Raw genomic sequence first — 13,526 nt, 5'->3', positions numbered from 1 at the left:
CGAGATCCTTACTTACCCTCCAAGTTTCACTCAGTGAATACCCCAGTACCACCTCAAAGGGTGTCTGTTAATGTCAAACCCCAATATCAGGCCGGTATTTAGGCACCAATGAATTTCCTGACGGGCTCGTGTTCTAAACTCGAGGACGATCGGGTAAATCCTTTAGTCCCCGACTTTGATGAGATGGCAGAGGTAGGAAAGGCAAAAGGAGAACTCCCAGAGCAGCTAAAAGTCCGATACAAATGGCTAGAAGAGAAATTCAAGGTGCTGGAAAGCACAGATTATCAATGCGGTATGGATGCTAAAAAGTTGAGTTTGGTTCCGGATCTAGTGCTCCAGCCGAAGTTCAAAATGCCGGAGTTTGAGAAATACAATGGAACCAGCTGCCCTGTGGCCCACATCATAATGTTTTGTCGGAGGATAACTAAACATGCCAATAATGATCAGTTGCTCGTTCACTGTTTCCAGGATAGTCTGAATGGGGCTGCGGCCAAATGGTATAATCAGCTGAGTCGTACCCAAATTAAATTGTGGAGGGACCTAGCACAGGTCTTCATGAAGCAGTATGGCCATGTGATGGACATAGCGCCCGATCGGATCACGCTACAGAACATGGAGAAGAAGTCAAATGAGAGTTTTAGACAGTATGCTCAAAGGTGGAGGGAAGTCGCTAAGCAAGTTCAACTGCCGCTCTTGGAAAATGAGACGACCATGCTTTTCATTAATACTTTGAAGGCACCTTTTATCAATCACATGCTGGGAGACGCGGCAAAGAGTTTCACGGATATAGTGATGTCCGGTGAAATGACTGAGAATGCGATAAAGAGTGGAAAGATAGAGGCTGGGGAGAGCACCAGAAGGTCAGCCCTAAAAAAGAGAAAATGAGGTAGCAATGTAAGCATAGGACATGTAAAACCAATCACAGTTACTCAATTAAGAACGAAGGTCATGGGCCAGCAAGATTTGTCAAGATAAGAACCCAATACAAAGTAGAATATGGAGAAGCCCCAGTTTACTCCCATTCTAATAACGTATCGAGAATTGTACAAAAATCTATTTGCTGCACATGTTGTATCCCCGTTCTACTTAAAACTGTTGCAACCCCCATACCCCAAGTGGTATGATGCAAGTGCCCAATGTGAATATCATGCGGGTGTTACAGGATACTCGATCGAGAATTGCACTTTTTTCAAAAGAGTGGTCGAAAGGCTTATTAACGTGGGTGTTGTCAAGTTTGATGAAATGCCTAGCGTGGAAAACTCGTTACCCAATCATACTATTAATGGGGTAAATGCGATAGACAAAAATATGGGAAGGATAGTTAAGTTGGATATAGCGAAGGTTAGAACCTCGATGAGGAAGGTTCTAAAGAAGATGATAGAAAGAGGTCTAATCATACAAGACTTTGGGAGCAAGTCTCGAGAAGTGGAGAACTATTGTGAGTTTCACAGAGAGGAGGAACATGAGATAGAAACATGTAATGAATTCAGGGCCCTAGTACAGGGTCTAATGGACAACAAGGAGATAGAGTTCTTCGAGTTCGCTGAGGAGAAACATGTGTGCGCCTCAGAGGAGGGGCTAATAAAGAAGGTCTGTAAAGTCAATCACCTAGTGGTGATCATTTCACGACCGAGAACAAATGAAGCTGGAGCAAAAACGATGCCAAAAGTTGTGATTCAGAAACTGACAGTTTTTCTTTACAAGGATAACAAAAGGGTGCCTTGGAGTTATAACTGTAATGTGATATTGCCAAGAGAGGGCAGGTTGGCCAGTACACTAGATACGAAAGTTGAGCCTGTAAAAGAGAAGTCTTTGATGCCGAAACGATGGGAGGAGAGGACAAAGCCACTGGTTAATGAACCAGTAACAGCAGATGGAGCTAAAGAATTTTTGAAGTTTCTAAAACACAGTGAGTATAGTGTTGTGGAGCAGTTGCACAAGCAGCCAGCTCCCACCTCGATACTAGTTTTGCTTCAAAATTTGGAGGCACACCGTAATGCGTTGATGAAGGTGTTGAATAAAACCTATGTTGCTGAAGACATCTCGGTGAACAAACTGGACCGACTCGTCAACAATATTAGTGCTGATAACTTTATTTCTTTTAGCGATGATGAAATACCGCCAGGTGGCATGGGGTCCACCAAGGCTTTGCACATCATTACCCGATGCAAAGGGTATACACTACTGGGGGTATTGATTGACAATGGGTCGGCACTAAATGTCTTGCCCCTATCCACATTGAGCAGGTTACCCATAGATAGCTCTCATATGAAGACGTGTCAGAACATAGTGAGAGCGTTCGATGGCACCGAGAGGAAAGTAATAGGTAGGATTAAGATCCCTCTTCTGATCGGACCTAACACGTATGAGGTAGACTTTCTCGTGATGGACATCAGGCCTTCTTATAATTGTTCACTGGGGAGGCTTTGGATTTATTCAGTAGGAGCAGTACCATCATCGTTGCACCAGAAGCTGAAGCTAGTGACGAAGGGTCGGCTGATAACCGTAAACGCAGAGGAAGATATTATCGCATCCGTTGCTAGTGATACACCATACATCGAGAGTGATGATGAAGCAATTGAATGTGCTTTCCGGTCATTAGAGTTCGTAAACGCAACTTTCATCATTGAAGGAGGCAAGATTTCAATGCCAAAGTTATCTGAAGCTACAAGGATGAGTTTACAATTGATGGTAGGAAAAGGAGCATTTTCAGGAAGGGGGCTCGGAAAATACCTCTACGAACGAGTCGAAGTACCGATTTTGGTTGGCAAACGAGATCGTTTTGGCTTGGGACATAGGCCTGACGCCAAACAGAAAAAGGAAGAGCTAGTGAAGAAACAGGAGAGACGAAGGGCACGATTGAGTGGGGCAGAGGTTAAATGGGAGCCAATGACCTTCCCTTGTGTTAGGAAGAATTATTCATCTTGAGTCAGAGAGGACAAGAGAATAGACAGTTGAAGAGCTGATGGGAAGTTTAAGCATTAACGCCATATTGGAGGAGAATGCGATGGAAGGATACTTATCAAGCATTCGCCCCTATGAGCTTGGAAGTGTCCTGAATAACTAGACTGCGGAGGAAATTCCTATAGTTCTTAGAGCTAATACAGAGTAATATTCAGAACACACATATTGTTTTAAGCCTAGAAACAACAAGAATATTTTGTGAAATAGGCTCATGTTCAAACACTTTTATTTTTAATAAGAAATACATTTTTTGTGTTTCATTCTGGGCAAATCTTTTTTCATATTCTCATCATATTTATAATCATGCCATACAAATAAGCCACCATTAGATTCATTCTCTGGATATTTTTTCCATGTTATAATAGGTCTCCAGATATCGACGTCACGAGCCACACCGTTACGGACTCAGAATCTATTTTCGAGCCAGATATGTGTTTAGAGAGATCTCAAGATTTTGAAGATGACGAAGAATGTGGGTTATCTCTGGATTTGTTAAGGATGATAGAACGGGAAGAGAAACAAATTCTACCCCATAAAGAGACGACTGAGAATGTGATTTTGGAAGAAGGGAAATAAGTGAAAATCAGAACTTGCATAACTGAGGAAGCAATGCAAGACCTCGTTAAACTGCTACAAGAGTTCAAAGATGTCTTCGCGTGGTCATATCAAGACATGACTGGGTTAAGCGCCGACACGCTAGTGGATAACATGGCGGCTTACTCGTTATTCTCTTTCATGGATGGTTTTTCTGGATACAATCAGATAAAAATGCATCATGCAGACATGGAAAAGACCACATTCATAACCTTGTGGGAAACATTTTGCTATAAGGTGATGCCATTCGAGTTAAAAAATACGGGAGTAACGTATCAAAGAGCCATGGTGACCTTATTTCACAACATGATGCATAAGGAGATTGAGGTTTACGTCGACGATATGATTGCAAAATCCCGAACAAAGAAAGAGCACATACAGGTTTTGAGAAAATTGTTCTTGAGGCTGAGAAAGTTCTAGCTAAAACTCAATTCGACAAAATGTACTTTTGGGGCTAGATTAGGAAAGCTGCTCGGTTTCGTCATTAGTGAAAAAAGAATCGAGGATGACCCCGACAAAGTCAAGGCTATACAATAATTGCCCTCGCCACGCACTCAGAAGGAAGTTCGAGGTTTTCTGGGAAGATTAAATTACATTGCCCGGTTTATTTCGCAACTAACTAAAAAATGCGATCCCATATTTCGTCTTCTCAATAAACACAACCGAGGTGTGTGGGATGAAGAATGTTAGAAGACTTTTGACAGAGTTAGACAATATTTTTCTAATCCCCCAATGTTAACACCACCTAGTCTGGGTAGACCGTTAATATTATACTTGACTGTATTTAACCACTCGATGTGGTGTGTGCTTGGTCAACACGATGAGATAGGAAAGAAAGAAAATGCAATATACTACCTTAGTAAGAAATTTATTGACTATGAGATGAGGTATCCGCCAATTGAGAAGCTATGTTGTGCTTTGGTCTGGACAACTCAGAAATTAAGGCAGTACATGTTGTACCATACTACTTTGTTAATCTCGAAATTAGATCATCTTAAGTACATGATAGAGTCAGCCGCTCTGAATGGAAGGATGGCCCGATGGCAAATTCTGCTTTTTGAATTTGACATAGTTTATGTGAATCAGAAGGCTGTAAAAGGGAGTACAATAGCGGATTTCTTAGCCAGTAGAGCTTTAGAAGATTACGAGCCCTTGAACTTTGATTTTCCCAATGAAGATCTAATGTATGTGGCAGTCACTCAAGAAGACACTCTAGAAGATCGTCCCTGGAAACTGAATTTTAACAGAGCATCAAATGCCGTTGGTAATAGAATTGAGGCAGTCTTGATATCCCCAAATAGAGATCACTATCCATTTACTTGCAGTTTGGATTTTGATTGCACAAATAATATGGCAAAGTATGAAGCATGTATCATGGGCATCCGTGCAGCTGTAGAACACAAAATCAAGGTGTTAGAGGTGTACGAGGATTCCGCACTAGTGATCTATCAGCTCAAGGGTGAATGGGAAACAAGAGACTCAAAGTTGATCAATTACCGAGAGCTGGTTCTAGACTTAATCAAGGTGTTTGATAATATCACTTTCCATTATCTCCCACGTGATGAAAATCAGATGGCTGATGCCCTGGCTACGTTAGCTTCCATGTTTAGAGCGAATAAACAAGAGGACATGAAGCTGATCTAGATGAGTATTTATGATGCTCCAGCTTATTGCTGCAGTATCAACGAAGAGGAAAAGAGGGATGATCATCCTTGGTACCAGGATATTCTTCGATATGTGAAAAATCATGTATATCCTGATCAGGCAACCAAAAATGATAAAAGAACATTGAGGAGGCTGGCCGGTGACTATGTCTTAGACGGTGAAATCCTGTATAAAAGAAGAAAAGACCAAGTGCTGCTAAGATATGTTAACACTGTTGAAGCAAAGAAAATCCTAAAAGGAGTCCATGAAGGTGTCTGCAGGACACATGCCAATGGGTTTACAATGGCCAGGCAAATCATGAGATTCGAGTATTACTGGTCTACAATGGAAGGAGATTGCATCAACTATGCCAAGAAATGTCATAAGTGCCAAATCTATGGTGGCAAGATCCATGTGCCTCCTTCACCTCTTCATGTCATGACTTCCCCATGGCCTTTCTCAATGTGATGCATGGACGTCATTGGGCCGATTTCACCGAAGGCTTCTAACGGACATCGTTTTATCTTTGTGGTTATTGAATATTTCACCAAGTGGGTGGAGGTTGTTTCATACGCCAACAACACGAAGTCGGCAGTCAGCAAGTTCTTGAAGAAGGAAATTATATGCCGATATGGCATGCCAGAGAGGATCATATCTAACAACGCGTTAAATTTAAATAACAGCGTGATAGTGGATGTCTACAGTCAATTCAAAATTAAACACCACAACTCGTTACCATATCGCCCGAAAATGAATGGGGCAATTGAGGCAGCTAATAAAAATATAAAGAGGATCGTGGGGAAAATGGCTGAGACCTACAAGGATTGGCATGAAAAGTTACCATTTGCTCTCTATCCTATCCAACGTCAGTCAGAACTTCTACCAAGGTAGCACCTTTCTCGTTGGTTTATGGGATGGAGGCAGTTTTTCCTATTAAATTTGAGATTCTTTCTCTCCGGGTTTTATCTGAATTGAAGCTAGATGAAGCAGAATGGGTTCAATCCCAGTACGATCAGCTTAACTTGCTTGAAGGAAAGAGGCTGAAAGCTATCCGTTATGGTCAAATGTACCAGAAACGAATGATGCAAGCTTACAACAAGAAAGTTCGCCCAAGGGTATTCCAGGAAGGGGACTTAGTATTGAAAAAGATTCTCCCTATGCAAAAGGATTTCAGATGGAAATGGATGCCAAACTGGGAGAGACCTTATTAGTGAAAAAGGCCTTCTCTGGAGGGGCACTGATATTAGCAGAAATAGACGGCAAAAGCTTTCCCAACCCGATAAATTCAGATTCGGTCAAGAAGTACTTCACTTGAAAAAGAAGAGGCCAAAGCGAAAACCTGCAAAGGGCGCTTTGAAAAAAAATGGAGAGGTCAAGGCGAAAACCCGCAAATGGCGCTTTGAGACCAAAAGGGTTTTGAGTTGAAAACCCTAAAAAAGGGCAGCTCAAATTGTGAACAAGGATGGGTCATGTTGCGACCTTGTTCTACTAGAATTAACAAGAAGGAGGAGCATTACATCTTGGAAGCATCAATGAAATATCTCAGGCCTTCTAAACACACATCTGGCCTTCAAGAGTTTTCGAACAATTCGAATAGAGGAGCTCACGCTGCGATATCTAGGGCACCAATTTTCCATCTCATATATCTTTTGTACCTTAGCAAAATTTGTTGTCTTGATTAATATTTTACTTCGAGTTTCGCTCTCAATAAAGTTTCATCTTATCCATTCTAATAGCCTTCTTCAAGCATTTTTTATTTAAATATTTGGCTAATGGACTAAAAACATTTTCACAAAAGGGGTTCTACATATTACTCTAGAAGCTTCTAAGTAGTGCAAGAACCCGAAACAGGTCAATTATTCAGAACCCACCAAGCTTAAGGGTAAGAGTTACTTGAGAGGTAAAAAGTTTAAGTGAAGACTATTGCTTCAGATATGTGTCAGTTAAACAAGAAGAAAAACGTCAAGAGCAAACGACAATCAATAACAACTTAAACCGTGAGGAAAAAGAGAAAAAGAAAAAAGAATACATTTCTCATGACATTCAGCATTCATACCAATGTCATTCATAATACATCTAGTTAGGAGCACTTGATTCATTTTGATCATAGCATCCTAATTATTTGACATAAGCATCACATCTAGCTAGGAACACTTGGATTATTTCAATCATAGCATCCTAGTTATTTGCCATAAGCATAGATACATGAAACTGAGTCTATAGGGCATGTCTCAAAGGACGGTGTAGTAACATTGGTGAAGGCAGATCTTATTTCCTTGAAGTTACAGCGGAATAGATCGAAGATTACAAGTCTTATCTCCCTGAAGTTGCAGTGGAGCAGACTGAAGATAGCAAGTCTTATCTTCTTGAAGTTTCAGGAAGCAGACTGAAAGTTACAGATCTTATCTCCATGTATCGACTATGGAACAGATCAGAAATGGCGAGTCTTATCTCCATGTATCGGCTATAGAGCAGATTTTAGCAAGTCTTATCTTCCTGAAGTTGCAGGAAGTAGACTAAAAATTACAGATCTTATCTCTATGTATTGGCTATGGAGTAGATCGAAAATGACAAGTCTTATCTCCCTGAAGTTGTAGTGGAGCAGACTGAAGATAGCAAGTCTTATCTTCCTGAAGTTGTAGGAGGCAGACTGAAAATTTACAGATCTTATCTCCATATATCTGCTATGGAGTAGATCGAAAATGTCAAGTCTTATCTCCCTGAAGTTGCAGTGGAGCAGACTGAAAATAGCAAGTCTTATCTTCCTGAAGTTGCAGGAAGCAGACTGAAAATTACAGATCTTATCTCTATGTATCGGCTATGGAGCAGATCGAAAATGGCGAGTCTTATCTTCCTGAAGTTGCGGAAGCGGTCGAAAATTTACGATCTTATCTCCATGTATCGGCTATGGAGCGGATCGAAAATGACAAGTCTTATCTCCCGAAGTTGCGATGAAGCGATGAAGATAGCAAGTCTTATCTTCCGAAGTTGCGAAGCGGTGAAAATTACAGATCTTATCTCCATGTATCGGCTATGGAGTAGATAAAAAATGGCGAGTCCTATCTCCATGTATCGACTATGGAGCAAATTTCAGCCACCAGCCTTATCTCCCTGAAGTTGCAGTGGAGCAGACTAAAGATACTAAGTCTTGTCTCTCTGAAGTTGTAGTAGAGCAAACTAAAGATAGTAAGTCTTATCTCCCTGAAGTTGCAGTGGAGCAGACTGAAGATAGCAGGTCTTATCTTCCTGAAGTTGCAGGAAGCAGACTGAAAATTACAGATCTTATCTCCATATATCAACTATGGAGCAGATCTCAGTTACTAGTCTTATCTTCCTGAAGTTGCAGGAAGCAGACTGAAAATTACAGATCTTATCTCCATGTATCGGCAATGGAACAGATCAAAAATGGCGAGTCTTATCTCCATATATCGGCTATGGAGCAGAGTTTAGCCACCGCCATTATCCCTCTGAAGTAGCGGAGCAAACCGAAGACGAGTTCCTAGACCTCTAGAGATGTAGTGGTTTAAAGTAAATCTGCTTGAAGTGGCCAAAAGAAAGCAAGACTCGACAGGTCCAGGCAATTTTGGGCCTTTAGAAGTCTTTGCTCCGTTCTCGTTACACAACAATGAGCAAAGAGGGGCAGCTATAGGGCCCAAAATTTGCCTGGCCCAGACTACTAGAAGCCCAATAAAAGTAGACCCAAACCCAAAAAATAAAATCTTACCCCAAACCCTAAATACCCATTTACAAACGGCCTAATTGGCCCACAAACACAATATATTTTTGGCAAGGGAAACCCTAGCAGCCCTTTTGTATCGTTTCAGCAAACCAAAGCAATCCCTCCTCCGCACGTCACTCGCCTCCTCCGTGTTGTACGCCACTCCACCTCCACATCAGAGGCTTACTCGCCTACAAACCTACAAACAAGTAAAAAACGGTTGTAAATATTGACTATAAAGCCAAATCAAAGCAATGTAAAAAGGGACTTTTTTTTTTCCCATTATATAAGTACAATAGCAGAAATTATACAGGGAGAAAATCAATAGTAAATCAAAAATCGGGTCTAAGGTTTGAAAAGTGATTTTTCATTCTTCTTCCTGAAACTTTCTTTTGATTCGTATTTCTTTTTTTTCTTTTTTTTTTATAAACTAATTTTAAGTAAAAAAAAAAGAAAGGGGGTTACCTGGTCTTGCTCTGTGAACCGGCGGTGGGGTGGAGGTGCGTGGCACCAATGATCCTCCAGGGTGGCGCAAGGCTAGGTTGAAATTCTAGCAAAAAGGGAGAAGGGGCAGGGAAGAAGAAGCATTCTGTTTCTTTTTGAAAAAAACAATAGAAAAATAAGTTTTTCAAAAAAAAAATGGGTCTTTTTAAAAAAATGGCAGAATGCATTCAATGGTTTTTAAATGGCAGGGGCCCACACGTTTGACTAAAAATGGGGGATTTGTGCATTGAGCCCCTTTTCTTTTGCACTTGCATTCAATCAGACCATATTCAAGTTTTTTTTTTAATTCTTTTAAATTGCCCTTGGATCTTGCGCGTCGTTCCGATTTAGCCCGCACCTGGGCACTGCGTTTTGGGGATTCGGTACATTTGCGTTTTCGATCTCGGGCATTTGCGTGCATTTATGTTTTGGTCCTTGATGCATTTTTCTATATTTATTAATTATCCCTTTGAGTTCGCTTTTCTTTCAATTAAGTTTTATTTCGCTAATACTAAGATTTTAATTTTATTATTATTATTATTATTTTAAAATCTTTTATAAATACTTTGAATTATTTTAATGGTTGGGCCGTATGTTAATTTATTTTTATTTTTTTTCCTAACTATTTAATTATATATTGCTTTTAAAATTCCTTTTACATAATATTATTTCAAAATTTTTGTATAATATTACATATAAATAATTCTTATTTGTTATTATACCTATATAATTTATAATAAAATTAGCTCTATTCCATATACATTATTTCTTTTCTTTTCATATCACTTTTTTTTTTTTGTAAATACCTTCTTTTATATTTGTTATATATATACATATTATTTTTCCTTTTCAAGTTTATTATATATGTGAATATTTTCTTTTCCCTTTTAAATCTATTTTTGCATAATTTTTTAAAGATTTTTTCCGTATATTTTGATTGTTTTGAATACTTTCATATAATAGGGTCTTTGTATATATTATCTACATTTTTTTATATTTTATTTTATTTTTTATTTCATTTGCATACATATATCATTAGACAAATGAATTGGCTTTATTTGAAATCATGTTGTATGTTAGTTATTTCGAATTGCTTCTTGCATATTATATAATTTAATAATCGTTTATATATTATCAGTCTCATGTACATATGAATTATTTCGAGTTCTAGCATGTGTTGCTCCTTTGTATATTTATTTAGAAGTTGTTAAATCGTTTTAGGCTATATTGATTTCTAGTTTTTATGTGGTCTTGTGTATTATGTGTCATTTTTGGTTTTCATATTATATTCACACTTTATTGTTTCATGCATGTAATTATGTTTTATCTCTTGTCATTTGCATCATGATTATAGTTCTCATATTCACTCAATGTCGATTGTCTTTTATTTTCAAACAAACCAAACAGGCATATCTTAACTCGGTTTTCGTAATTGTAAACTTGAGCGTTCTCAACATAAGAAAATATTTCGTGTTTGGGAGTTCGAGGGGTCGTGCCCGATCGTGCTGGGTTTCGATTTTTCGTTCAGCTAAAATACAAAATATCCTTTGGAAATTTTGTCCATGTTTTTTTTTTAAAATTAAAACGAGGCAATACTTCGTGTTTGGAAGTTTAGGAGGCCGTGCCCAATCGTGCTAGGCTTCAATTTTCTATTCGACTAAAATATGAAATATCCTTTTTTGAAATTTCATCCACATGTTCTTAAAATAAATCGAGGCAATATTTCGTGTTTGGAAGTTTGGGAAGTCGTGCCCAATTGTGCTGGGCTTCAATTTTCCATTCGACTAAAATACAGAATATCCTTTTGAAATTTCATACGTGTTTTCTCAAATTAAAATGAGGCAATGTTTCGTATTTGAAAATTCGATAAATCGTGCCCAATCGTGCTGGGTTTCGATTTACCGTTTGGGCCGAATAGCCCAAATATCCTTTTTACATGTTTTAAGTGCATGTGTTTTATTCCTTCTGAACGAGAGAATCTCGACATCCAGTTCAAGTTATCTAAACGTTTTAAAGAAATTGTATTTTAAATTTTTTTTTTTAAATTTTCAACATTAGGACGTTAATTGATCAATACGGTACCAATTTTGGGCGTTGCGAGGGTGTTATTCCTTCCTCGCGCGTAACCAACTCCCGAATCCGTTTTCTAGTTTTTCATAGACCAAAAACATTATTTTAATAAACCAAAATGCTTTATTAAAATGATCGATCACAAGGTGACCCAATCACACCTAAACAAAAAGGATTGGTGGCGACTCCATTTTTATTTTAAAGTCGACCCCCATTTTTTCAAAATAAAAATGGTTTCAACAGTACTCTTTGGCAAGAGAAAAAACTTGATTGGACAAATCTCATAGCTTTGCATAAAACTCTTCAATGGTTTCCTCCTATGTTTTAAGAGTTTTGAACTTAGTGACCAGCATTTACATCTTAGACTATTTTACTATGGTTTTTTCTTTCATGGGCTATCTCAAGAATATCCGACGCGTCTTAGCAGTTGTGCACTTGGATATTCTTTTGAATTCCTGGCCATCCACTCTACAAAATATCACATTCAATTTCTTTGAATTAGCATTCGCCAGCTTCTCCTCTGTGTTCAATTCTATCTTACGTACTTTCACTTCAAATGTTTCAACTACAGGGACTCCTAGCCAATGATTACAGCACATCATGATTTTTCTCCATTAGTTTGATAAATGCCTTTATCTTAGCCTTCAATAGGCGTAGTTGGAGCTATCCAATATTGGGCCACAAGGAACAGAAAAACCTTTCATTTCAAGCAAAAATCGTCCCAGGAATACCATTTTTATGTCAAGTGCAAGGCTTTGATAATAAATTGAAAGAAAGTCGATAATTGCAAGAATCGAGGAGCATTTATTGAAGCAGTTATAACTGCTAGTTTATGCAATTCATTTTTGTTACATTTGCGAGGCCTTATTTAAAGAGATAATCCACTATTTTTGACCTCGTACAAACAATATTTTAATTCCTATCACACATTGGTATAGCAAACTGACTTTTACATCTAAGATTAAAATTCTTTCCACTAAATTTTTCTTTGAAACTTAATTTGTAAATCAAGTGACTCACTTGTTTATTTACAAATTATACTCATAATAATGAATTCCCAATAAATAGATTACTTGCTAAACTCTTAAAACCTAATACCATATGCAAGTTTCGAACATAAAGCATTTTGATCTTGTTAACATAAGGATCAATCGCAATCAATCTTCCCACCAAAGCAACAATGAAAACAACATAATGAATATAAGTCTAGGTCATTTCAATAATATCCAATATAAGTCTTTAAAGTAGTCAATCTAATCTCCTTAAATCGAGAGATCTAACTTTTTTGATCCAATGTTCAAAGATTTATTGCTCCAAGTAATTGGTCTTCAAAAATGAGCCAACATACATCCAACATATAAGCAAAAGTTAATCTTTGTAAACAAGGCAAAATTTACAATTTGAATAATCTAAATGCAATTATAATTATTCGTGTTATTATTTAAAAATTGACCTCCACAAATATCACTATAAATGTCATGTCTTTTTGAAAGAAAAAAAATTGCACTTTGGCTGCGCCAACTAAATCGTTTTTCTATTTCCAACGGCCCGCACATCATGCATATTCAAGGGCTGAAGAATAATAGAGAACACAGAAGGATTGAAAGTGAAAATTACAAGTTTCTTGTGAAAACCAATAAATCTGGCAGAATTTCACGAAACTCTCTTCGATGTGAATTTTGGAAATCTACTTATTAGATTTAATCAAGCGTCCTTCAGGTACTCAAAGTGGAGTTCTACAACCTGCCATAAGATTGTTTTACGAAAACAGTGCAAATAGCTTACAAAATACGTAAAAACAGTGCAAATCTAAATAGCTTACAAATTTGGACGTGACACATTTAAATACAAAATCATTGATGATTTATATTTTTAACTAGCCCTGTGGATAACCAACTCGTTTCCAACAATGTGGATAATCAAGATGGTAGGGTTTGATTATGAACTGGTATTCACAAGTGGTTCTTCCAATGCAATAGCTGATGAATTGTCTCTGCAAGTTGCTGCTAGTATCAATGCCAGCTCAACTATCACTAATGACTTTATTGTCTCC

General features: G+C 38.0%; 1 protein-coding gene across 1 annotated transcript; it reads left to right on the top strand.

Annotated features, from left to right (window-relative positions):
- The first annotated feature begins 996 nt into the window (after positions 1-996).
- On the top strand, positions 997-2,928 carry LOC108481224 (uncharacterized). Its single transcript, XM_017784385.1, has one exon. It carries the CDS (start codon positions 997-999, stop codon positions 2,926-2,928), a length of 1,932 nt encoding a protein of 643 aa, XP_017639874.1.
- The last annotated feature ends 10,598 nt before the right edge of the window (positions 2,929-13,526 follow it).

The sequence above is a fragment of the Gossypium arboreum genome, chromosome 1 (genome assembly GCF_025698485.1).
Source record: "Gossypium arboreum isolate Shixiya-1 chromosome 1, ASM2569848v2, whole genome shotgun sequence".
NCBI lineage: Eukaryota > Viridiplantae > Streptophyta > Magnoliopsida > Malvales > Malvaceae > Gossypium > Gossypium arboreum.
The sequence above is the reverse complement of the archived record's forward strand: the minus strand, read 5'-3'. Positions and strand labels throughout refer to the sequence as shown.

Bases quoted from the DNA above. Each gene is read 5' to 3' on its own strand.
- LOC108481224 (XM_017784385.1), top strand. From the start codon at position 997: ATGGAGAAGCCCCAGTTTACTCCCATTCTAATAACGTATCGAGAATTG.